The following is a 26,655-nucleotide window of genomic DNA, read 5'->3' as shown; positions in this document are numbered from 1 at the left end:
TGAGAACACATTCAATTACTGCATAAATACTAGAGTACACTGACCTCAGAAATCACACAGATCACTACTAGGCTTGTACAAGTGGGCACACATATGGAAAGCAATTATGATGATGTGCACCCAGGTATTTAAGCAGGAAGGGAAAAGAGGATGTAAGAAAGGTACTGGAATCCATCAAAGTCCAGTGTACAGTTGTATGAATGGAACAAGCGCTTGCACCACAGCACAGCACAGCGCTGAACGACAGCTTCTGCTCCCCCACGTCATTTCCCTTGCTTTCCCGTTTCCTAGCATGCATTTCAATGCTATCAGACATAGCTCCAAAAACAGCCGTAAGAAGCCTTCTGCACACAGTCCTCTGTGCATATGTCATCTCAGACATACAAAAGGCAGATATTACTAAAAAGTGAAAATAGCCATAAAGTGCAATATTGCTAGGATGCATTTCTAATCTACACATGTAGGAAACCAGCCACATATCTAGATGCATTTCCACACTCACCTTGTTTCAACATTTCACCATACTCCCCATAGAAACAATAAGTCACAGAGACTGAATTTACATAAAATTATCTCACTCCATTTTATTTAAGATTCTTTTCTCCAGTTAGTAAAAGAAAGATGTGTCTCTTTTTATACATATGTACAAGTTCAGTTATAAAAATAGACAGCACATTCAAAGAGGAAAAAAGGCTTGGCATTTTTCTCATTCCCTCTAAACACTGTATATACACATGTGAATCTGAGGGAGGCAGGGTAAAATCTTCATGATTTAACTTAAATATCCCCTTCCCCACCCAATTATTCCCTCCAAATCTGTTTTTAAAAAATCAATCTAACCGAACCCATTTCTGCTATTTTCAGGTGTGCAAATCAGAGGCAGAGTCAACAGGAAGCACTTGCTCTACACTGTGGGATGCCAGGCAAGGTGCGCGAGACTGAAAAATCCTTTGCCGCCTTAGCGAAGATCTTCACCTCATAACCTGGATCTCCCTTGAAAGGTGAAAATGCCCAGAAAGAAAATCCCACTTAATGTCATTGTGAAGGCAGGAGAACTGCCTCCCTCCTTCATCTCAGTGCAATGCAGACAGAGTTTGTGTGTGTGTGGGCATGTGTGTCTACCTCATGCCGAAGCAGAGGGTCCTTGTGCATTTAGAACAGAGCACCAGAACAAAGAGATGCACTACTTGCTTTGCTGCTCGCTAACGATTTCCACTAGCCGCACAGGTGTTTGCTACCGTGCCGGACCATCACAGTGGAGCAATCTTAACCTGCTGTGCATGGACACTGTTGAAAACCATGACGTGCTAAAGGAAAGAACACAGCAAGTGAATGGCTTGGAATGAAAGACACTGCTTTAGCTACAGACTGTATAGAAGCAGGGAACAGCACGTTCCCACTGCTCGTCTTTCGTAGCATGGTGAACAGTGGTACTGAAAACATTATCAGAAAGCACTTCTATGGCACGATGAGAAGAAAAGCAATGACATTTCCCCGTTTCAGATTCCTTCTTGTAAAAAATCTCACACAAAATGGCTTTTTACTCTAAAGTTTTAAAGATTCCCACATAAGCCAAATGCAAAAAAAAGTATTTAAAGCCCAATGCTATGAAAGTAAATGCAACTGAACCTTGGCATTGTGATGTTAAAGCTTCTTCCCACTCAGTGATACAGAGACAGCAGTGTCATTCTGAAAAGCTCTAATCTGTCCTAGTGTTGTTTGACCAACCGAACAGTACCTTAGTAGTTCAGAAGCACGATACTGACAAAAGATCCCTTCTAGGACACAGTGCAAAATTTCTCTCTCCTTTCCCCTGAAATCTGTTCTTCATGGTATCTCACCATTCATACACATTTAGAACCATTAAGTTTTTTCCACAGCTCCTTGAAAAGGCCCCTTAACCCAAAGGCTCCTCTGAATCTGCAGAGCATCCCCCAAAGTTTAGATGTTGATCTCCTTATTATAAGCATGGAGCTGAATTCCACATGAAACCTGAAAGACGAGGGGAGAGGGTGCTGGTGTGAATACGAACAAAAGGGGAGCTCGTGCAGCCATTCTTACATGGAAGCCGGATCTTTTCCGTGCATGATTTGTAGGATGCCAGAAAAAACTTAATGGAAATATTAAGCTCAAGCATCCCGAAGTCTCTGTCCCTCTTCCTCACAAATCTGCAAAGGTAATAACTCTGGGCTACACGAGAAAGTGCACACAGAACACCTCTTGCCCCAGTAGTGCAGTAATCTTTTCTTCACACCCACATATGGGATGGAAACAAGGCATCTGTATACCCTTTTGCTGGTAGGCGTGGGCTGCTTAGAAAACCAATATGAACAACACATAGGTTCCAGAGATTCAAAATTACTACCGCCCACCTGAGGTGTGGGCTCCTTTATATTGTTTTCGGATTAGGGTTTCTGGTGCCAAGGAACTTGTTAGTTTTAAGGTTTTGGAAGATCCACAAACACTATTTCCTTTGCTCATAGGAGAAGAGGTGCTTGATGGTCCAAAGTCTGCAAGTCCAGCAGGTCGGATGAGTGGAGTCTGAAGAGGGCTGCTCGAAGACATACCTGAGAATAACAAAAATGCAAGTCCTTTCTTAATAGGCCAAACTCAAAATATGGCTTTATAAATGAACACAAAATTAAAATTGTAACATCACTATGACCTTTAGTGATGTTAGCATATTTGGGAGAAGAGTTAAAAATCTATCCTGCCTTTTTACTTCAGGGACTGTCAAAGGCCTTTACATTGTATAGTCTAATTTTATGCTGTTTTAACTGTTACTTGTATTCTATTTCCATTGTATTTTATGCACTGCTGTAAACTGCCTGGAGAACTTTGGGTAGTAAAGGAATAAAATAAAAAAAATTCAAAGCACCAGGGAACTGAGCCCAGAGTTGTTGCTTAGACTGGCTCATGGGGCCTTTGCCCTGAATCTGCTTCCCAGAGATCCACATGTATTCCTGATCCCTATGTGTCCACTCAGTGTAATTTCCATGTATGGGGTGTTTTTAAATGGGGACTGCCATTAGGAAAAGGCTAAATATGCAAGTCTTTGCCCTTCCACTTAAGCTTAGGGGGAAAAAACAATTTGCTGCCAATGGGAGAAGGATTCCCCCCTAAATTTAATGGCCAATAGGAGGCAGGTATTAGCCACTCTCTTTTTAACCTAATTGCAAACTAATTGTAACTGAACAAGAACTACCAATTGAAGATCTGGGACAGGGTAGAAATTAATTGAAGAATTATTTCAGGGAGGATAGTTGAAAAATTAATAGGCTGGCTTTCCTTTCTCTGAAATTTAACTGAAGCCTAGTAATCTGTTGTAAATTTGCATATATAGATACAACTTAGCATATGCAATTAATGTAGATCTATGCCTTGTGATTCTGAGCCCTTGTTATAGTGAAAAGGAAGCATTTTTAACACAAAAAGCTATTTTTTAATTTAGTAACAAGGCTAATCACCATGTAATCTATAGGAAGGAATTTATTAGGAAATTAGTCCCACAAAGTGGGTGTCCCTTCTAATTGTAATTATATCAAGAAGAGCAAAACTATGGAATAGTGACTTCTACCTGATCAGTTCTTTAGAACTAGATGTGAACTTTCTACACAGGGAATCAACAACTGTGGGAGGGCTGGGGGCCATTTTTGTCCACCCCGATCCCTCTCTTGTGGGCCACACTGGGAGGACCTCTTTGCACGCAAGATTTGTCCATTCTAGACATATGGAACACCACGTTGTTCTTTTTTAAAAAACTATCCATTCCTATTCTGGTCTGCTGGAGGCTTTATGTGGCCTTGCACATGGCCTGCTCCTGTTTTACACTATTACGTGCACTGATTATGCAGCACAACTGAATTCAGTTTGCAGACTAAGCTGAATTACAGGATGCCTGAGAACCTGGAACTGGAAGCATGCAGTGTGCTCCACTCTACACAGACAGACTCTCATACCTTTAGACACATTGTACCCATAGGCTGCATAGGCGGCTGCAGAGGCGGCTGCTGCTCCCGCTTTGGCTCCTGCCATGGCAGCTGCACTTCCTGCTGTTGATTTCCGGCTCCGGCCTTTTCCTGTGTTTTTTGATCCACTGTTTGATCCTTTGGGGCGACCGCGGCTTCTACCTGAATGACCTCTCCCTGTGACAGGCATATCCTGTACTGAAATTCCTTCATGGAATGAATAAAGAAAATGCAGACATACTGAGTAGTGTATCACAAATGCTGTTTCTAGAATTTAGTTTAGTAAAAAGCACAATTTGTTTTGTTTTTATGACTGCCAAACTCATTCAAAATACATTTCCTAATGTATATGTCCATATCGAGGTATTTCATCAGATAGATAATCCCACATTTTCAGATAGACAGAAAAGTATGCAAAGATGAACATTCTCCCATCATTCCCATTTTGACATGTGGTGTCAGTCCTAAACACATGCTTGTTCTATACCTTGAAAAGACATGTCTGAGGATTAAAACATATGCCTTTGCTGAATTTACATATGCCTCAGCTAACTGTTTGAATGAACTCCTGGTTTCTTAGGGTACCATTGTTAATTTCTAATTCCTCATTGATTAACACACTGTAAATATTATACATCAGCATTTTAAAAGTCTAGTTAAAGATGCTCAGAGTTTTGGTTGACGATATGAATTTGTCCTGTATATAAGGAGAAAAAAGGCCTTATAAAGAATCAATTGAGGGCTGCAGTTCCTTTTGATTTGTCGATACACCAAAACTGTGGTGACTCAAAGCAACAATACAAAGCATTTTAGACATACGAATTATCTCTATTTTCTGGTAATACCTGAAAGATTCATCAAACAGAATGCTGAACAATTTGCCTGGATCAACAGTGCAGCACAGGCTAGAACTGAGTCAAATGTTATGTATAGACAATGTAGGTTAGTGGTTTGGATGTTGGTGATCAGGTTTGTAGTTCCCACTCGCGGGAGGCCTTTGGGCCAGAAATTGATTCTTAACCTAACCTACCTCACACGATTGTTGTGAGGGTTAAATGGAGATGAAGGAGCGTTTGCAGCCTTGGGTTCCTTGTCAAGGGAAAAAGGTAGATATAAATCTAATAAATAAGTCAAGGAGCTAACAGCGAGATTGCCATTTCTCTCTTGAAAACTCTTTATTTTCAATCCTTCCTGCCATTGACAGTGATGCTAAAGATAATGCTGCAGTCAAGAAATGAAGAGAAAGAGGAGCCGCTGAGGACCTTTCTACTACGTGTATCATGAAGAAGAAGAGAGATTTGATTCAAGTCACCCAGTAGGTTCATGGATTAGCTGAGATGTAAACTTGCAACTACCTAAATCACACCTCAAACTATACCACTTTACCAACTTCAGAATCTTATACTAAAACAAAAGCATTAAGAGTACAGTGAATGATCAAACTTGTCATATTTCTCTTAACTAACAAATCTGATGGAAACATTCCTTTCCTGGCTGCTGAATGCCCAGCCCTTAGATCAGGGGACCTCAAACCTTTTGAATAGGAGGCCAGTTGAAAGGCTGTGGTGACCGTCGCAGGCTGGTGAGCTGGGGGTGCCTGGGGGCGCGGGCCGGTGAGGTGCCGTCATGCGCGAGGTGGCATTGGGCACACACAGTGGTGGCTCACTCGTTTGGAGATCTCCCAGCGAGTCCAAAACCATCTCCGAGCAAGCGAGCCACCACCTTCCCGCCCGCGCTGCAAAGCAGTGGCGAGTGCATGCGTACGGGAGGCAGGCGGTGGCTTGCTCACTCGGAGACCATCTCCGAGTGAGCCACCACCTCCCTGCCTGCACTGCAAGGCAGTGGCGAGTGCACGCATATAGGAGGCAGGCGGTGGCGGCTTGCTCACTCAGGAAGCGGGCGGCGAGCTGCAGCACGGGCAGGATGGATGGCCATGGCGGGCTGGATCCGTCCCATGGGCTGTAGTTTGAGGACCCATGCCTTAGATAAATCTCAGATTCATAGCAAAGTAAAGAATTTGTAACATTTGCTCTTAGGCTCAGTTTATAGCAGATACCAACCATTCATGTTGTCAGAGACTGAGCCAGTGATAGAAGCAGGAGAGTTAGTAGCTCTTGACTGTGGTGCAGAAGATGCTGGATCATCTACAATCACTAGCATGTCATTACTGCTCTCATCAGGTGGGATGGATCCCATGTGCAACTCACTGTTAATGGAAATCTAGAACATGTAAAAACAAAAGCCTGTAAGCTTAAGTTACACAGTCAACAAAGCTTGTGTTCTGCTACCATAAGATATAAGAATGGCAAAACATAAGATGAGACATGCAGACCAAAGCCTATCTAGTGTAGCACTCTGTTCATCCAGTGGCCAGCCAGCTGCCTTGTGAAGCCCACAAGTAAAACATGAATACAATAGCACCCTCCTACTTGTGTTCTCTAGTGAGTGCTAGCCATAGTAGTAGAAAGCCACCATGACGAGTAATCCCTGACAAGCACAGAGGCACCCAGAAGTGACTTCTACAAGAAGTCCTCAGATTATCACAAAATGGGGCAAAGGAGTCACTTCTTCGTCATTTTCTGCTCTACTACACAGTTTTTCTGAATTTGTCTAATTCCCCTTTAAAGATATCCAGGTTGGAAGCCATCATTTCATCTTGTTGCGGTGAATTCCAGGGTTTACCTAAGCGCTGTGTAAAGAAATTCTTTCTTTTATTGATCCTGAATCTCCACTATTCAGCTTCATGGAATGACTTCAAGTTCTAGTATTATGTGAGTTCGCCCTTTCCACTTTTTTCATACCATGCTACATGATTAAATCACTAGCTCAGGTGCAAAAATAGGAATTTTTTAACTTCTGGAAAAGGTAATAGTTTCAAACAGCTGTAGGCTCAGTGCGCCTTGAGTAGTCTGCCAATCCCAAATCAGCCCTTTTAATATTTGATTATTCTGGCCAAGAACTGTTTCAACCCTATTACTTCAGTCCTGAGCGATTACTGAAGCCAGTACTTGAATGAGAATGTTCCTCTAGCCCAGGATGGGCAACTTTGGGGGACCTAGGGCCATTTTATTCCTTGTACCTCATCCCCACAGGCCACAGTCTTCCAGAAGATCCAAAAGTCAATTAAATAAATTAGAATGTAAAATAACATGAAAAATGGAATCTGGAGCACTAGAAAAGCCACATTAGTAGCTTTGGAACCTTGAATTTCACTTTTTATACTCCATTGTTCTCGGGGAATGCTTTTTTCTATATCTGTATTGCTAATATCTAGACGGTGGGGGCTGCAGCACAGGCCAAATTCAGGACAGATAGTGTCATATTTTTAGACAGACACAAACATGGTTTTCCATAACAGCAGATGATGCTGAACAATGAACACTTTCCCATTATTCCCATTCTGACATTTGGTGCCAGTCCTAAACATATGCTTGTTCTATAGATGTAAAAGATGCATCTGAGGGTTAAAATATATGTCTTTGCTGAATTTACTGGTTAACTGTTTGAATAAAGGTCCTGCATAAAAGTTTCCTGAGCTACCTCTGTTAATCTATTATTCCCTAGATTAAACAGAGTGTAAATATTTTACATCAACATTTTATGATCTATTCAATGTCTACTTGAAGAGACTCAGATATAGAAACATAGAAACAGAGCGAGTCAGAAGGGGCCTCCCGGGCCATCTAGTCTGACCCCCAGCTCCAGTCGGCTTCGCTCATGACATGCCCAGATATGTGGTTGAAAAAATGAAATTGCTCCATATATAAGGAGCTCAGCCAATTCTGCTCAGTAAAGAGTTCTGCATTGTTCCATACTTTACTCTGCAATTATGTATGATGTAGAGCACAACTGCAGAAGTAAAGAGTTCAGGAATCAAGACTGAAGACTGCTTTCCTACAAGGATAAGCAAAAAAAAAAAAGGTATCAGAAATACTGTAAATTGTGAGACATGAAATGCTGTGCAAGTTTATTTCACTGCATGTCAAAAATAAGTATTTCACCCTATATAGTAATGCAATGACCTCATATGTTATATATGAAATGGTCCTGTGATGTTCTAAAGCAATCCTTACCTCACTGAAAGGACTAGGCATGGCAGAGTCTACACTAACAAATGACTCGTCCCCATCAGCCGAGAGGTTAGAATTATCTGCAGATGGAACAAACGGGATCACCAGATTCATGCCTTCTTTCCTTTTCCTCCCATCTAACTCATCCTCCTTCTTCTTCTGCAATAAAATAAAACAAACAATCATCATAAGTTCTGGAAACATGGAAGAGAAGCAAAAACTCAAGCTGACCATGTGCTAGTCATCCACACAGTGCCATGTCTTTAACTGAATTCCTAACGATGTCCACATTAGTTTTAAGAGAACCATCAATTTCTAACACTGTGGAAATGCCTTTAGAAGCCTTATTTATGTATTTATTATATTTCATTCCACTTTTTTCCTTTCAAGGAACCCCGTCTTATAGGCAGGGCAAGAAAGCAACACCCCTCCCAATCTGATCATCCTGAGTAACTGGTCTTCAGAGAGCTACTGCCACTAAATGTATAATTTATGTATCATGACTAATACATGTTAGTGGACTGATTCTCTATGAATTTGACTCCGATTGATCGTTTTCAGAAGCTAGAGACCAGCACCACATCTTGTGGCAAACTCCTACTAAATTTTTATAATTAATTAATTGTACTTAAATTTGATTAAAAAGCTTTGGATGAAGGTAGTTGCACTTTCATTGATCCCCCCCGCCCCCGGCCAAATTTAGATATACTGGTTATCCCAAAGGTAAGAAAATATTCTCAAATGCTATTCCAGGAAAATTCAGATCAGATAGCAAAACTCAAATTGCATCCCTTTTCTAGTGAAGGAGTTCCACCCTTAAGTAATCTTGTTTTTAAAAAAATGAGCAAAGACAACACAAAACCAGAGGACAACAAGTAGTTTAGAAAAGGACACATAACCTGGATTAGGCAGGTTAATAAAAATGCAAGATAATACTGATAATAAAATGAATTTAATGTTGTGATAGTACAAAGGAAGCATGTTCAAAATACCTTTTCGGCATACTTTTCCCTTTTTCTTTTACGTTCTTTCACACGATTAGTCTCTTCCTGCTGCCGTTTCTCCTCCTGACGCTGACGCACTATCAGTGAAGAAAGTTAGAAATCTTTATCAAAGGAAAGCTAAAATCTTGTAGAACTGAAGAGCCCAGTGAAATGTTCTAGGAACGAAGGTGAACTTCCTCTTGAATCCCATCCTTTTATCCTTTAACCCAGATCACAGAATCTCTTTCAGCCTGAAGATAAGATTCCAATTGGAAGAAGATTTTGGGACCATATTCTAGTGGTAAGCTGACCAAAAGCTATAGGGAAAGGACCAAAATGCCATATTTTTGCTTAAATCTCTTACTATCAGTCACCTTAGGAGAGGCATTTCTGAACTGGGTTTGGGGAGGCATGATCTGGGCGGAGGTTCTGCCCTCCTGCTTTAGTTTGAACAATACATCGCTGTTCCTTTCTACCTTCTCAAGAATTCCGACACAATTATACAAGCATCTAAATAATATAATTGAAGTCTGCAGAGGAAAATGACATTTTAATTTGAGGTCTGATATGACAAAACTCACACATGATTAAAATTCACCAAAATGATAAGATAAAAACCTAACAGTCCCACTTTCCTGCCTTACTTCTATATTCCAGTTTAGAAGTAGAGAAAATGCTAGCTTCCCTGTCCGAATCTTGTAGTGTGCTATGGCTCAGAGTTGACTGGAGCATAACAGATGTTAGCAAGTACACACACACACACACACACACACAGAGAGAGAGAGAGAGAGAGAGAGAGAGAGAGAGAGAGAGAGCGAGAGCGAGCGAGAGCGAGCGAGCGCGCGTGCGGGCGAGCAGTGGATCCTGTCTCTTCTGCCCTTTCTTCTTCTCATACAGTAAAGTATATGGAATATATGGACATGAGAAAGAGAAATTTCCCACCACAATATTTCAAACTTGGTGTTTCCCACAGCTGTATTTTATGTGAGTACCCACCCATTGCACCTATGCAGCAACATGGAGCCTAAGAACAAATGCTTCAGTTGTTTTTAAAAAATCCTTCTTCTACCTTGGTTTATAGTTATCAATGCAATATAAGCCAACAAACAAAAACACACATATGCATATTTGGAGATGGTGAAGTGTTGGGCACACAGGAGCAGGCATTTGAACTCGCACATACATTTTTTCTCAAGTTCTTCATCATCCAGAAGCAGACTAACCACCTCCTTGGGTTTCAATGTGTCTGGTTTGAAATTACCACCTGAGATCACCATCCTTTGAATCTAAAGAAAGGAAAAGAAATCATCAGCCTTTCCTTTCAGAATATTTAATGCTAGGCATAATTAAGAGAAAGAGGAGTAAAAATATTTGTACTGTAATCAAGAGTACAAAAGATACTTTTTAGAAACAACAGCTGAGCTATAGATGGGCAGATCAGTATGAACATGGAAGTGACATGATACATTTAGTAGTTACTAGTTTATGCTTCTGCTTAACAAATTCTTTAGACCAAATGTAAAGTTGGACACACACATTAACCCCTGCTCCCCCAAAAAACAAACCCTACCACCACCCTGAAAATTTTCTTACTATTAATGTCTATTTTCTGAACATCATGGAGGGCATTCCTCAACTTGGAATAACACCTCCTTCTGGAGCAAGCAGACTGAGTTATCTAACAAATCTTCCTTCCCTAGGGAAAGGAGCTGTTCTGAACCCTGACTAAAAGGGCGAAAACCCCTTGCTGAAAACTGTGACAGCAACCAGTAGACATTGCTTATAAAAACTAAACTACAACTGTATCTTTAAAACCCATGTGAGCACCCAAAATGTACCAGAATTTTGGTGCTGTGCACAGTTAACTGTTATGGATAAAGTCAGTTTGAAGGAACATGATTCCTTCACTCTGCTAAAGTTAAGTAGGTTTAGATCTGGTCAATGCCTGGATGGGAGACCACCTGGGAACTCAATGCCCCAGATCTCATGATATAACAATGAACAATTTAAACAAATCATGAATAGTTGTGAATTAATGGAAACAAGTATACTAGCTTCTCACAATTCCCACTTCGCTAAACACTTAATTCCTGTGTTGTTTAGCAAGACCTGCAAAAACAGAATTGTGGGTAGCTGGGGGAGAAACAATCCAGCCTTGAAATCTATGCCTGAGCTGCTTAGCATGATGTTTAAGATTGCATGTTGTGCTAAATAACCTTAAACAGAAGCATCATTAGGTTTTTGTTTTTTTGGTGCGGTGGGAGCAGCAAATAGTTGGCAACCAGTACGCTTATTTGATTCTGGACAATCTATGGTTTGTTTAAATTGTGGGCTGCTGTGTCATCTGAACTGGCCTGATGTATATCACCCTGAGTTGCACAATATAAATGCACTAAAAGTCATAATAAATGGTAATTAAAAACAGCTACTCTTCATGCTAATTATATAAAGCCAGCAGTTTACATCATCTGGCATCTCTCTGCTTGAAAGCTTACTATTAGGCTACAGGATAGCTCTGTAGTTCCTGCATGATGGCCACTATTTTTTCTGCCAAAGAATTCCTCTGACTTCATGTTCCATTTTTTGGAGATGAGTATTTGCTTTTTCAAGTCAGAATACATCTTCCTTCCCATCTCCTTCCAGGCTTCCTTGTTCTACTTTTAATCACTAACCTCACTTTTCTCCTTGGCCCTCTGCAAGATGCGTTCCTCAATGGTGCCTTTACAGATCAGTCGGTATACAGTGACTTGTTTGGTCTGACCCAGCCTGTGAGCTCGATCCATGGCCTGCTGATCGACTGTGGGATTCCAGTCACTGTCATAGAAAATTACCTGTCAGGATATTTAAAAGAAAGTTATAAATAGAAAAATGGCTCTGTTATTATCACCTGCAGCTTATACATGGCTTTAAATGGATAGTAAATACTTTTTCTGTTTTCTCGTGGACTAATTCTGTGAAGTAGGTCACTAGGATCCCATATACTGGGAAAGTTTTCAGGATGAACTAGAGACATCTAATTATGCCCAGAAACCAGATACAACTCCATTTATAGATTCACCGAGCCATACTGGGGATAAGACATTTAGGGTATTAAGCTGTAGTGTTGTATTCTGCTGAATTAAGACTGTTGGAAAAATCACTTTGACACAACTGCCATTGCTCCCACAAGCTCTAAAAGGCCAGGAAAAACAGCTGAAATATGCTCTGGTGTGACTTCTGTTCAAGAAAGGCAGCTTCTCTTAGCTTTAAATGTGCCTTATCATCCTTTATAACAGCACACTGAATATTCAAATACAGAAAAGCAAAAAAAAAAAAAAAAAGTGAACCTTCATATTTTAATAATTTTGAAGTACCAAGCAAATCCCAGCTTTTATTTGGAAAGAAGATCTCTGACTGCAGTGCTAATTACTGGAGTTTCAGTTGTTTTAAGAGTTTGTGCACATATCAGACATCCTACATTTCAGCAGAGTGCAAGCTATCCTGGAGTAGCCTATGGTGTTAAAATTACACTTACAAATTATGCTATTTACTTACTGTATCAGCAGCTGTAAGGTTAATGCCTAAACCACCAGCTCTTGTGCTTAACAAGAAGACAAAGATATCATTCCTATGGAGACAAAGAAAAAAAACTTCTCTTTCAGTTCTGTTGCTGCACAAAAATTACAAAATACTATCAAGAGAGCTTTCAACATAAACAACCTTTCATTGTCAAAGCAACAAAATCATGGTTAGCTTTACATTGTTTTGAACAGTTCATGTTATAAATACTCAAGTGTGAATGTTCAGGAGGTGTCAAACAACAACTTGCTCTGCACAATCAAAACAGCCCACCATAACTTTTTGGGGAAAGGGGGCACCAAGCATTTTGAATATTCAATGTGTGGCTGTTACTTATTACATTGTGCAAACTCAGGGAGCCTGGGTTCTGTAAGGTTTAAATAACCATCACATTAGTTATGGACCCTGAGTTTGCATGACATTACGAACTGTTTCCAGGTGCTAAATATACAACTCCCACCTAGTACCCACTGCAACTTGCCCTGGTTCAAATAAGCCGCAGTGAGCTGTTCTGATCATGCAAATTGGACTATTTTGTGAGTGCTGGACCCAGGTTAAGGTTGCAATCCAAAATGCACTTACTAGGAAGTAAAATACACTGAACATACTTAAATATTTTTCTGAATAAAAATGAAGAGAGGCTGGAGGTAATGATTGATACAGTGGTAAGGTAAAAGCAATGGCAGTTCCTGGAGGGTTGCAGGCCAAGGAGTTGGCAGTTGGTCCATGGATGGGAAGTCATCTGAAATGCTAGGTCTCCATAGATGTGCTCCTGCCCTGCAAAGTAGGGCTTAGGATGGCGCTCTTGTTGGTGCTGAGGATCACAGAAAGCCTCTGGATCCCAGAAGTACCTCCGTGGATCATGGTATCTTTGGTATGATGCTAGGGCGGACCATTCCAAGCACCTGTCCCAGTCCAAGAGAGGAAAGCAAGAGTGGTATCTACAGCTTTCAGTTCTGATGCCAACCAACTGCATCAAAAGATGGTGAGATGGCATCTGACTGATGCAACCCTTGGGCTGCAGGAGGAGGACAGGCCTGCAGCTGAGTCAATGTATCCTGGATCTCTCCTTCTGATACTGAGGATGCTGAGACTGGCTCTTGTCAGGTCAGGTATGAGGGTGGTAAGTACCCTCTGAGGTAGACAGGTGCTCTGATGTAGACTTAGACAAGTCTACTGCCTGCAACGCCTTGTTCTACAGCTCTGCTCTTGGGCAGTTTGCCCTGTTTGTACAGGCCTTTTTAGTGAAGGCCTGATGATGTGGGCAGCAGTCATCAACAGAAAAGTCAGAGGCAGTGTCTGCTGGCTGGTGGGAGTTTGCTCCCATTGCCAATACATTTTTGGAATGGTGCTTTGAGTGCCATTGGTCCGTTGAAGAGAAGAAAAAGTAGAAGGAATAAGACAGAAGAAAAGTCAAGGGAAGATTGTGTGTGTAAATAAAGGTAAACAGGTTCGCAAATGAAAGAATAAGAAAGAGTCAGGAAATGTTAAGAATCACTAAGAATCGGAAAGAAATTCTCAAGGATTTGCAAAAGTGGTTGAAGAATAACTGAGGGAATGGGTAGAAACTCTTCCTAATATACCAAATGTCAAGGGTGGGGGACAGGTTCCTGATAAACCTCTTTCAGCAGTGAAAACTTCCTGGCAATAGGCCCCGTAAGGCACAGAGCCCATATGCGGGATGCTCAGAGGCCATGAAGAAAACAGACTGAGACGGTGCCTTGCTACATGCATTATATTGATGACACATTGGAACAGCTTCATGGTTGTCACGGAGTCCATGAAATCCTGAGCTGTCAAACAAGGTGCCCTCAGTATGAATGTCGATGTCCTTCAAAGCCAACAGCCTGGAGGACTCAACAACAGATAAGGAGTCTGTTGAGCAGTGGACAGGAAAGCATAGCAACAGAATCCATGCTCTCTCCCGCTGGCCCAACATATGATACAAACACTCCAGACTGGTCTTCAGATAGACAGGGAGCCTGACATCAGCACCCAGCTCTAAAGTCCATGCTGATACTGAACCAAATAACCTGATGGGCACAACTGGGAGAAATTCACTCCTAACTAACTAACTAACTGACCCAAGTCTCTGTTATACATGGCAGATCAGCTGCTTCATCCATTCTTAGATCATGGCTGAGGGAGGTCCTATTCTGCACTGATCTGGAATTTTAAAGCAGCATCCAGAGACCTAAGGGCAGGCTGATAGGACAATGATCAAATTTGCAAGTGCAAGGAAGGGCCAGAGCACAGCACAGCTAGCTCCACTTCTGGTATCACCTCCCTCTCTCTTCCCTCAGCATTACTCTGATGTGGTTCCTCAGTATTCCTTCACTTGGCCCTTATCCTCCCTCTGTGGCATATATGCAGGCCTGATGGTGGGAGCAAATCCTCCAGTAAAGGTCAAATTTCAAACTCCTGCACCGTTGATGGGGAATGCTGCCTGATGGATGCAATATATAAAAACAGAGTATTTAGGGGTCAGTGTCCACTTGCCAATCTCAATAAATTCAGAGCCATTTATGACCACGTTTCTCTCTCAAATGTCTCCACACTGTCTACATTGAACCATCCAGTGATAGTGCTGATAAGTGTTTGTACAGATTTTATATGACCTTCAAAACTGCAGCTTAAAACATCAGATAACATCTCTGACAACATAAACATACTGTATATTTTTAAATACTTTGCAATGCGAAAACAACCAACTGCTTCTATATTTATGGAAGAACAGTTATACAGACCACTATCTACTGGACAGTACAGATATGTAAACAAACAAATAAATACTACTTGGTGAAGCTGGCAGAATCAACCCCCAGATGTGCTGATTATTAACCACTGAATTACAGTAAACTACTAAATTGTAGAGATAGTTAATTATATTCCATAATACCAAAAATACAAGATTAATATGCTTTGGTGGTGGTAACTGCTAAGCATTTACAAGCTTTCAGCAGTTGCTTATGCTGTCTACTTCCCTGTTAAACAGTTTAATGACACTGAACTGGCAGCAGACCCTATAGAATGAATGAAACAAGGATTACAGTTTATTTTATTCAAGCTTCTACAACATGCACTGGCATCCTAAGATTTATTTATCAAGAATCAAGACCTCATTCATTCATTTATTTATGGATTTATATCCTGCCTTTTTCCTACAAAGGGCTCAAGGCAGCTTACATCATTCTTTTCCTCCATCTTATCCCCACAACAACAACAACCGTGTGAGGTAGGTTGGGCTGAGAGTCTGTGACTGGCCCAAAGTCACCCAGTTGGCTCCATGGCTGAGCGGGGACTAGAACCCAGGTCGTCTGAGTCCCAGTCCCATGCTCTTAACCACTACACCACACTGACCTTAGCATTAAAAGTTAAGAACACATTTCAGTTCACAATTTGTTTTTCTGATAAGCCAGCACTACTTCATAGTCAGTGAAGACAAATGAGACCTACAAGAAAATGTTGCAATGAATCCTCAAGTAGGAGTACTTTTGTTCAGCATTTCAAGTAGCCAACCCCTAGCAGTTTCTTTTGTTCTTCCTACTACCCTCAATTCTTTCCTTTTTCTTTTCCAAATGACCATCAATATTCTGCATTTACTAAGCATACTCAGCCACTGATGGAGTTGCTTCTTGTGTTTTTGGCATCTGCAGCTTTTAAAGATCTTTTTTCCTACTTCTGCAAACATTAGGTTCCTCCTGTATGCTGATACCTCCCTCTTCTTCCAATTCAGCTTCAGGTTTATTGATACTCACCACCCAAGTTTGCTATTAAAAGGAGTATTGTACAAGAGAAAAGAGGATCCAGAAAAGCAGTTGTGTGGAAGTTAAATCCCACAAGGGAACACTTTGGATCCTGGCCCTGGTCAAAGGACTACAAACAAAAGCCCCAGCACAAGGATGAAATTCTATTGGGGTAGGGGACCTTTGCTTACTTGGAAATTTAGGAGCTAGTTTTCAACACAATATTACTACAATTTTTAAAAAGATTTTAAAAGATACCTGTTCTGAAAGTCAGCTACCATATCTCTTCTTTCTGAGATTTTTGAAGAACCATCTAGCCGCATATATGTATGTTTTCTGTAAACCATGTATTCCTAAGTCAAAATGACAAAAACCAGAACAAAATTCATCTTAAAATTTCATATCTAAAATTCAACAGATTTGAAAATTAAAACAGTTATTGAACATCACAGGTTCATATACTATTGTGTGGCATCTGATGTGCAGCAGACTGACTACTAGTTCTGAGCTTGCTGGGTAGCGGAGTAAAAAGAGACTGAGATGATCAGGAAGTCTAGACATAATTCATAAACCTAAGAATGTCAGAATTTATTCAAAGAAGGAAAGAAGAAATGGATGGATGGAAAAGTTCTTCAGCTTTGAATGTTTGTGAAAAAGAAGCCAGAGGACCACAATTGTTAAGAAAATGGGATTTCAGTGGAGTACATAGTACTATGCACTGCCCTATGTTTAGCAGAAGCACAGATTATGCAAAATAAATGCATGCAAATTTGCTTTATAAAATATACAGATGGTAATATAGAATTTACAGATTACATAAAATATACAGATGACAAAACTTTTTTTGGTGTGCAATTTCAATTTTTAAAATGTGCCCACAAAACTCTGATAACAACCTGATTTGCACAACTTACAGGCAAACTATGCTATAGGAAAAGACTTCCTCCAAAGAACTTCTGCTCCAAGCCACAGACCATACAGAACTATGCAACTTGCAAATAATGTGATACATTTTTAGTGTACCCAGAGCAGCTTGATTCCTTAATGAAATCTGAGGTGTTCTTAACTCTCCTACAGCTGAAGATCCAGTCTATTAATTGCTTGTATATGTGGACCTGTTCCTTTCAAGTATCAAGCACAGCTTGTTTTTCTCCAGCCATAAAAACAGACCTTCCTAAGGAAAGCTAAGCTGCTATGGAAAGAATGAATAAGGGAATGAATTTGGTGTTTCATCTTGTTTAAATGAAGTTTGACAGAAATGCATCATACTGTATTAACACAAACAACTCTAGGACTACACTATGTAACTGCTTACCACAATGACTCTTCCACTACATTTTGGTAAATAATGCAACACAAGATTATGGACTGCTAACAGTATTTTCTCGCACTTGTATACAGGACTACAAACAAGTTCCTGCTTAGAGACTATATAAAAAAAAAAAAAGCAAGACTGGGGTGGAAGTAATCCTTAGCTCCCAGAAATGGACTAGGTATAAAATTATTCATTTTGCATCATTTGTTTTCCATACAAATGGAAGAGCACTATAGGACAGTATGTAGAGATTAAGGGAAACTACTGCAGCCAAAATGAAATGGCAGGGAAAGCAGGGCCATTCCACCTGAATGCTGAAAGGCCTCCAACTGAAGGCTTTTCAACTGTCTTCACCAGAAGGCTGCACTGGGGCAGATGAGAGTGGGAAACGGGGTCATTCTACCAGCCTGATATGTATTTTTCCTATTCCCTTCTCATTCCTTTTTCCATGTGTGTGCTTTACTACTGTAGTCTTGTTTTACTAGTAGTATGTAAGCAGTTCTGACAACCTTTTTGACTGAACGCTGGCATAAAATGCTTCAATTAATTAAACAAACTGCCATCTGACTGAAGCTGCATTTTGATGCTACCACAAAGGCAAACCTCATCAGAGACCACATGTACTCTCTTGGGAGTCAGCTCTTAAATTAAAAAACAAAAACAAATGAAAATCTCAATTCTTTTTTATCCCAGCAGTCAAGCTTACTAGATATGAATTTTGATCTGGGGAAAAAGGTACCGTATTTTTTTGCTCTATAAGACACACTCCCCCCCCCCTCAAAAGTAAGGGGAAATGTTTGTGCATCTTATAGAGCGAATGTGTGTGTGCCCGACGCCCGGGACGCTGCCGGCCACCTGCACCACGTGGCACCACCTGGCTGGCACGTGCTGCTCCACCGCCCCCCCCTCCGGCGCAGGTGAGAGTTGTGTCGCTCAGGGGGAGCAGCAGCTGCGGGCTTTAAACTGCCAGCCGCACGGAGAGACGGACTGCTCAACCCCACCGCCCGGGAAGACCTGCCGCTGCCACGCCGCCCGGAAGACCACCACCGGCACGCTGCCGGCCCGGCTGCACCACACCTAGCCGGCACGCGCTCGGCGCACCCTGCTCTACCCCCCTCCTCCGGCGCAGGTGAGAGCTGTTAATCACAGGTCGGTGTGTGTTTTCAAATGGCAACCCGTCTTTTAATGAAGCCCATGGGGAAGTGATGGGGAATGTGCCTGTGATTATCAGGAAGCTTTCCATGGATCCCTCCTCTAAAAACTAGGTTTGTCTTATGGTCAGGTGCGTATTATAGAGTGAAAAATACGGTAGGTTTCATTATGGCTTGGCTTAGCAGAGGATCTATCACCTCTTTGGTGCAAAGGGGCACAAAGGGGCAAAGGCAGTGCCAGATCTCTGCACACCAGTCCATAAGTCCAAATTTACACGACTCACTTCTACAACTTTCTAATTCTTGTTTCTGCAGCTGCACTGGAACTTTTTTTGTTGGACTCCAAAAGAGACCCCCCAAAATAGGTTAGGATTGCAAACAGTTGCTAGAATGGAGGTGAAGAATCGTAGATGAGGAGGCCCTTCTACATCTGGAATAATAAACTAGTTGCATATTCAGTGCCAAATGAAGTACTCAGAATGGTAAGATAGGCATAATAATTGCACTGGAAGGTTCAAGAGCTCTTGGCAGAAATCCTTTCAGATCTTTAAACATGAACAGCCTACAGTCTCTTTTCTAACTAAAAATGAAGCGGCTGACTAATCCTAGAGCAATAGCTATATTAAAACCAGATGAATATCCTCCTGTTAAGCCTGTTTAGCTGACATGGTCAGCATGACACCATTAGTACTAATCCTGGAAAATAATGAAATTCATCAAGGGCAGAGAAAGCATGTTACTGAGGCAACACAGAAATTGAATCATTTCATCACTCCCCCACCATTTTTTTTTGTTTGTTTGTTTTGGTCCACTGAGGATAACAGGGACATTGCAATGTTAGGGAAAAATAATACAACACCCTATTATTCAAACCAAGGAAGACCAAGCAATTTATTCACAGTATGATCCAACAGCCCTAATGTGCAAAGAAGAAAGCAAAAAACATTGGATAGATGGCCGAAGTAGCAGTGCGACAGTGTCATAGCATAGATGTATACAAGACAAAATCCCATGAATACAGAATGGTTGTTCAACAGGTGAAAATGACCCTGTTTAGCCCTGTCAAAAACCCTGTTTTGAAAGAAAGCCTTGCTGTTGATAACTTTCTAAGCTAAGTGCTCCCATAAATGGGGTGAGCTGCACTTTCCCCATTTTCCCAAGTACCAAGACTCTTGTAAAAATGTAGAGGACACTGAGAACAGTCAGGTCTACACTGAGGATCTTGCTGTCAAAGGAATTATCTACTTGCTACCCCCCTTCACAAGCAAAGAGCTGACTATGGCTTTTCACTTGACAAGTTACTTTTTGATGGATGTCAAATCAAAGCAAAGTAACATAACCAAAGCCTGGCACTGTTCAATATGCAAGGGTTCTGTGTGCTTCAACAGCATACACTTAACAGGACATTATCCAGGCAAGAATTTAAACTCTAACCAACCAAATAACAATATAGAAAAACATTAATGCACACTTCTGGAATAATTTTTAAAATAGTGATGAAGCAGTGATGGCCCCTCCAATGTACTGCTCAGGTATTTAGGAGGGACAGTCATTGGCTGTCACTTTGAAAATCATGAAAAGTGATCTCCAAAAAGAAAAGGGGGGGGAAAGGGAAAGGGAAAAGCACAGTAACCCCAAAAGGGGTCACAATCACAACAGGGAGAGTGAGCCTGTGATCGTCACCCCAACAGGCCACTTGGGTAGCTGGCACAGCGACTGTCACTGGCAGTAGCTTGAGTGAGCCAGGCAAGAGATTTTCACTGCTCTTTCTCAGCAGGCTGCTCAGTGCTTCTCCAGAGTCATGTAATATTGGTGTGCTGGGTTTAGAAGAAACACCAATTCAATGTGGGTGAAACAAACTCACAGAACAAGCCATAGGCTGTCAGGGTTGCTTGTTCCTCCCCAAACTTCCTAGCCTGTGTGAAGTAGTTCAAGGTCACACAACATGACAACCCACCATGGCTAAGTACCCAGTTACAGCATTATACAGGTACAGCCAAACATCTAGCACTGCACTAGTGCATCAGCACAGGTTAACATGACTGCACCAAACAAGGCATTAAACCAATTTACTTAATTACTTATTATAGAATATTTATGTGTGACTTTTCATTTTAAGAACCCCAAAACAGTTTATAGCTAATTATAAAATAATATGTCATTACAGTGACACAATATTATTTGAACAAGTTAATGGTTGGAGAAAACCAGGGTAAACAAGCATGTTTTTAACAATTATCAAAAGCACATGTTTATCAGTGCTTGATGTACTGCAGCAAAGAGGTCATTCCAGATGGAGGGCACAACCACAGAGATAAACATTTAAGATACCAACAGATGGGAGTGGGGAAAGTTTGCATGAATCTATGATAAACATACACCCTGTTCTTAGGTACTAGGCATTAGCAAAGCATGGAAACAATGAAGCCTCTCTCTGCTGAATCACTACAAAAAAGGCATTAAGCCAGTCTCCTCCTTGGCTTAGCACCACTGCAAGTTTTTTTTCCTTTTTACTCAGATAGTGATGCATCACAAGGGCACTTATGCTGTTAGCAGAGCTTCTGGTCTCTACATGACAACCTGTGCTTTATTTGGTTAACTGGAGCTGCACAAGTCAGAATAAACCCTGCACTCCCAGTAATGTAAGTTGCTTGGCAAGTCTCTTTTCAGCAGGGACACAGAAAGGCTGGTAGCTGTTTCCCTTGACAGAAACAGAATAAAGCAACAACGGTATAACCATGCTGCAGCTCCACAGATCTGGGGTACCACTTCAGGAGAAAATGCAAACTGATAAAATGTTACCGATACCATTTCTGAACTATTAACTCCATGTTTAAAATAAGATATCTCAACCTCCTTTAAAAGGTTGTAAGACAAATACTACATTTCCTTAGCTTCAGATTCCTTATTATACAATGCTATGTTTCCTACCTCCAACAAGTCAATCATCCGTGTCATCTGAGAATAGATAAGAACTCTGTGTCCTTGAGATTTCAATCTTGTCAATAGAATGTCAAGGGCATAAAGCTTTCCACTGTCTGTGATCAGGCTTTCTTTATCTAAAAGGAAGAAGGCAAAAAACCTGTTGTAGGGAATTTTTGCAGCATACAAGTAAACAATTATTTATGCATCATCTTAACTGATAACACTTTGTTGGATTCTAGCTTAGTCTTTCATGAATATAAGTTGCCTTCCATACACAGAAGGCTTTTGATTCAGTGGAGAATCCCGCTGGCAAATGTTGTAAATTTTTCTTCCTTTTTTAGCCTCATTTTGCTATGCTGTTCCTGAGGAATTTGACAGCAGTTTTGCAGGATGCAAGAAACAGAAGGGAAATTGGCAAAAATGCTGTCTCTCTCATGTCTTTTATATCTTGAGTGACACACCATTTAGGGGATTCTTTACAGACAGGAGCAAAGGCTTAATTCAAACCAATGATATTTCCTAAATTGATGGTAGAAAACTCTACTAAAAATAATTCACTTGAAATAAAATGCATCAGAAACCAATTACCACTATCCTTCCATCTTCTCTCCTCACATGTAACATGTCTATATGAGTGAAGTTTCTGCTTTAGAAGCATATCTCTCTTTCAAATTCTTGAAATGCAGAAGACTAACATTTCACTTCATCATACAGAAACTTTCACATCTTGCCCTTTTGACATCTTTAGCTATTACATTAACTGTAAGATGTAGCTGTACTTTTAATATTCATATTCCACCAGCAACAGCAGAACTCTTTTGATTATACAAATAATTCTACATGCTACAAAACCTGTGACTACACTGCAGTGTCAATCCTCTCATCTAGTGTTTTGTTCTTGTTGCATTTAATAAATGTTTGCGACTGGAATATTTCAATGCACTCTTTAAGGCTTGTGTATCATCTTTCACATACCTCAACTTGAACTGCAGGTTTCAAATGCACACTTTTGAAAGAGGGAAAGTTCCTGCTGCTAAAATCTCACAATTATATAAACCTATACAGGTAGTAATAAAGCAAGGAAGCTGGGTGCTGCAGTGGATTTAGGGCAATCAAACATTCTTAAAGTCTGTAATCCTACTGAAGTCAATGGCCACAATTCCCATTAATTGTGATGGAGTAATCTGTAGCAACAACATTTTGTCAAGGTTCAGAGAATGATCCAAAGGCATCTAATGCTGCCCCACCACTGAAGTGAAGCAGATGTATCTTTGGCCAGCACCCTGACAGAGTCTGGCTGAGAATGGCATGCTTGAACTCTTCAGAAAAAGAACATGATGCTATGAATGAGGCAGATATCCAGATTTATGTGAAATGGGTTCTTGGTGAGTGCCATTCTTGGTGTTTTTAGGGTTAGAAATGCGGTCAGTTACAGTGGAAAATTAGGCAAATATGAAAGTATGCTCAGAACTGTATAAAATTACATTACTAGCCAGTAAGCCTGTACTGTAAGTCTTGCCTGATTTGCTCTTATTTGCTTTATGCTACCTCAACAAAACTGTCAGAATTCCTTTATTATATCCTCCTTCGTCTGGCTCATATTTTAGTTTTACCAAGTTAAGACAATGTGTGTATTCCATGCACATTCAGCACAATGCTAAATCTGATACCTGAAACAGAATCTGGGGTCATTAATTTCTCAGTTTTCTTTTCTTCAAGCTCCCTCAAAAGCCCTTATGTCATGCTGACAATGCACAGGTGAAACATGTGCACAGGTAAGTGCGTCAAATATATTTAAGTTGCAATCCTATAGTCACTGATCTGACAACACCACTGAATTCAACAGTGCTTACCTCTGAGTAAATACATATAGAATTACATTGTTAGAGATATTATACAGAAGGGTTTTAAAAAGCTTTCCAAATATTAGAAGGCCAAGTTTCCCTTCTCAATTTCCATCTAAAAAAATTGTAAAACAAGTAAAATTGTAAAAAAAAGTATTTTCCTTTCACAAACACTATAATCAGCATACATTTGTATTAATTGTGTTTCTTTGATACACAGGATATCACTCTAATCATACCGATTTTCTTTTCCTGTTGGATTCCAGAATGTGGAAAAAATGATTGCAACATGTACAAAAACTGCAGCTAAACGTGGAAGCAATGCAATATTTCAGTCTGCCTGTCTTATGATTATATAAGGGGTCTCTAAGGGCAAACCTGTTGGCCGTCTCAGAGTAGAAACTGGAATTCAGCCCACTGTGATAAGCAGATATATACACATTATTTAGAAGATATAATTTGGGATATGGAGAACAGCAGTCTGCCTAAGTTATATCTTTTGGAACATGTGCTCAAAGTTGCTTTGAAAGGGGATTGACTGTGACTGAAGATTAAATAATTAATGCAATCCTATGATTCTTCTCTTGATTATATTAGTAATATAATTCAAAACTGGCTAAACACTTTTTAAGACAGCAAATGATGCATTTGTCTAAATTAGATTTGTGCAAGCTAATGAACTTCTTAGTGTTATATTTGCTCATTAGTATGAAATTGATCTATAGAGTTGTACAAAGTACTGCTTTAAAAATGCATTCATTTGCCTTCATTTTCATTTGATGTCATTTAGCAGAAGACACCCTGAGAGATCAACCTTGACTGCTCTTTAGAAGACCAGATACTGAAGATGAAACTCTACTCTGACCACTTAATGAGAAAAAGGACTCACTGGAGAAGAGCCTAATGCTGGGAACAATAGATGGCAAAAGAAGAAGGGGATGGCAGAGGATGAGGTGGCTCACTGAAGCAGTGGAGTGAGATTGAGTGGACTCCGGGGGAGGGTGGAGGACAGGAGGGCCTGGAGGAATGTTGTCCATGGGGTCGCGATGGGTCAGACATTACTTCACAACTAACAACAACAGCAGAAGATGGTGAGTAAAGAAAACAGCCTATTAAACTTTGACTATATGGAGAAGAGTTTGTGAAGGATTCTAGAGCACTGCCTGCCAAACTTGGAAACAGAGATATTAGAGATTTCAGCCAAGTGAGTTCTTAATGAACATCAATTTGCTCAGCAGAAAACTGAAATGTTGCTAATCCATACTTAGTAGAAAGAGTTTCATCTTACCACTGACATGGTGCCAAGGATTTGTAGCAGGGCATACAGCAGCTTGTTTTTATGACTCTCTTTTTGTGCTGCACGTTTTTGCATCCTTTTTATGATCTATACTCTGAACCAATCAACAAGATAACTGAACACCTTGATTGTGTGTGGACTTGAACACTATTTTCGCTAACTCAAGCTGAAGTGTTATTTTGAAATAGGAATAATTATTTCCATTTAGTTAGCAGTTGAGACTGATTGGACTTGAACATATGAATGTATCATTTGCTTCAGTTATCCACAGAGCATTCCTACTGATGGGGAGAGAATATGTGGCAGAGGGCTGCCACTTTCTAAACCCTGCTGGAGTAAAACCAGCCAGGGCACATGATGGGATAGTAGAAGCGTTCCTCCCTTTTCCTTGATTTGTTTCCTTCAGTGGATGTTTGAAATTCAGTGGATGTTTGAAATTTTCCCATCTATTGATTTCAATGGGATGGAAAATACACGTGTGAGCTCTAATACAGAAGTGTTTTTTTCAGGGGAAGTGTTGGAGGAATGAAGGAATGAATCCAAGACTTCTCCCAATCAGCCCCATGCTGCCATTCTATCTAACTATAGCTATTAGAGGAGCAGCAATAGTGGTGCAGGTTCCCACCACTGCAACAAAAATGCCACTGGCACAGAACTCCTGTTCAGCTTGAGAAAAAAGGTCTACACCATTCAGTGCCCTTCAGCCATCTTCCCCAGAAATTTAGGACTGATTTTTCTTTTCAGCAAGGCTTTGTTCCTCTGTGTGCATACTGATTCTATCTTTATTAATGCTTTCATGCAGTTTACCTAGAACAGATGTTAAGCCCACTGGCCTATAATTTTCTGAATGCCCCTGTATCCTTTTAAAACTTGATGCTGTATTGGCCATTCTCCAATCCTCTGGCACAAGGCCTAATTTTAGGAACATGTGAAATATTTTGGTAAGGTCAGTGATTTCATGCTTGAGTTATTTGATACCTCTAGGATGGATACTATCTGGACCAGGTGACTTGCTTACTTTCAGTTTGTCAGTAAGGTTGAGAATGTCATCCTTTGTCACTACTATCTGTCCTAATTCTTTAGACTCCTTTTCAGAATATATAAGCTCAGGGCCAGGTATCTGTTCCACATCCTCTACTGAGAAAACTAACAGAAATACTGCATTCAGCTGCTCTGCAATCTCTTCATTCCCTTGTAGGGCTCCTTTAATTCCATTATTGGCCAATGGTCCAAATGCTTCTCTAGTTGCCTTCATACTTTTGATATATTTAAATAATTATGTCTAGCACAGAGTTTGCCTCCTTCACAGCAGCGGAGCACTGCAAAGTTGTTGGTAATACGCTCCTCAAACTGCTTCCTTGCTTCTCTGGTTGTCTGCTTGCATCTCCCTTATGCAATCTTGTGGTCCCTTCTTTTCATTTGGGCAAGATTTCCATGTTTTGAAGGAAACTTTCTTCTGCCTAATAGCTTCCTTAATTGTGTATTAATGTTGGTGGTGATTTTATTGACTTTGTGCTATCTTTTCTCACTTGTGGTAGGCATATTATCTGTGCCTCTAGCATTTTTTAGTAATCTCCAAGTGCTTTGAAGCAAATTAAACTTCTTGATTCCCCTCTTCAGATTCTTCTTTACGAGTTCCCTCATTTTTGAGAAGTGTCTTCATTTGAAGTCAAATGCAATTATACTTGGCCTCTTTGGCAGTCTTCCACCTAACTGTATATTAAATCCAATACCAATGTCATCACTGTCACCTAATGGCTCAACAACATTTACATTCTGTACTATGTCCTGGGCAACC

General features: G+C 40.6%; 1 protein-coding gene across 2 annotated transcripts in view; it reads right to left on the bottom strand.

The window, feature by feature from the left end:
• Nucleotides 1-558: 558 nt before the first annotated feature.
• INO80 (INO80 complex ATPase subunit) overlaps nucleotides 559-26,655 on the bottom strand; it is an 89,811-nt gene continuing 63,714 nt past the window's right edge. Inside the window, exons 27-36 of one of the 2 annotated variants that reach the window (XM_044436806.1) lie at nucleotides 21,723-21,850; nucleotides 16,584-16,678; nucleotides 12,556-12,628; nucleotides 11,694-11,852; nucleotides 10,205-10,307; nucleotides 9,031-9,119; nucleotides 8,042-8,197; nucleotides 6,029-6,188; nucleotides 3,960-4,175; nucleotides 559-2,567 (exon numbers count right to left, since the gene is read on the bottom strand). In XM_044436806.1, coding sequence (XP_044292741.1) covers nucleotides 2,362-2,567; nucleotides 3,960-4,175; nucleotides 6,029-6,188; nucleotides 8,042-8,197; nucleotides 9,031-9,119; nucleotides 10,205-10,307; nucleotides 11,694-11,852; nucleotides 12,556-12,628; nucleotides 16,584-16,678; nucleotides 21,723-21,850 — 1,385 coding nt within the window. In that variant the 3' untranslated portion in view covers nucleotides 559-2,361. Of the gene's footprint in view, nucleotides 2,568-3,959; nucleotides 4,176-6,028; nucleotides 6,189-8,041; nucleotides 8,198-9,030; nucleotides 9,120-10,200; nucleotides 10,308-11,693; nucleotides 11,853-12,555; nucleotides 12,629-16,583; nucleotides 16,679-21,722; nucleotides 21,851-26,655 lie in introns of those variants that run through there. The other variant, XM_044436807.1, reaches the window with a different exon arrangement.

This window comes from Varanus komodoensis, unplaced genomic scaffold (assembly GCF_004798865.1).
Source record: "Varanus komodoensis strain SLA01 unplaced genomic scaffold, ASM479886v1 scaffold3, whole genome shotgun sequence".
Classification (NCBI taxonomy): Eukaryota; Metazoa; Chordata; class Lepidosauria; order Squamata; family Varanidae; genus Varanus; species Varanus komodoensis.
Note: the sequence above shows the minus strand (reverse complement) of the source record. Positions and strands in the feature narration are given on the sequence as shown.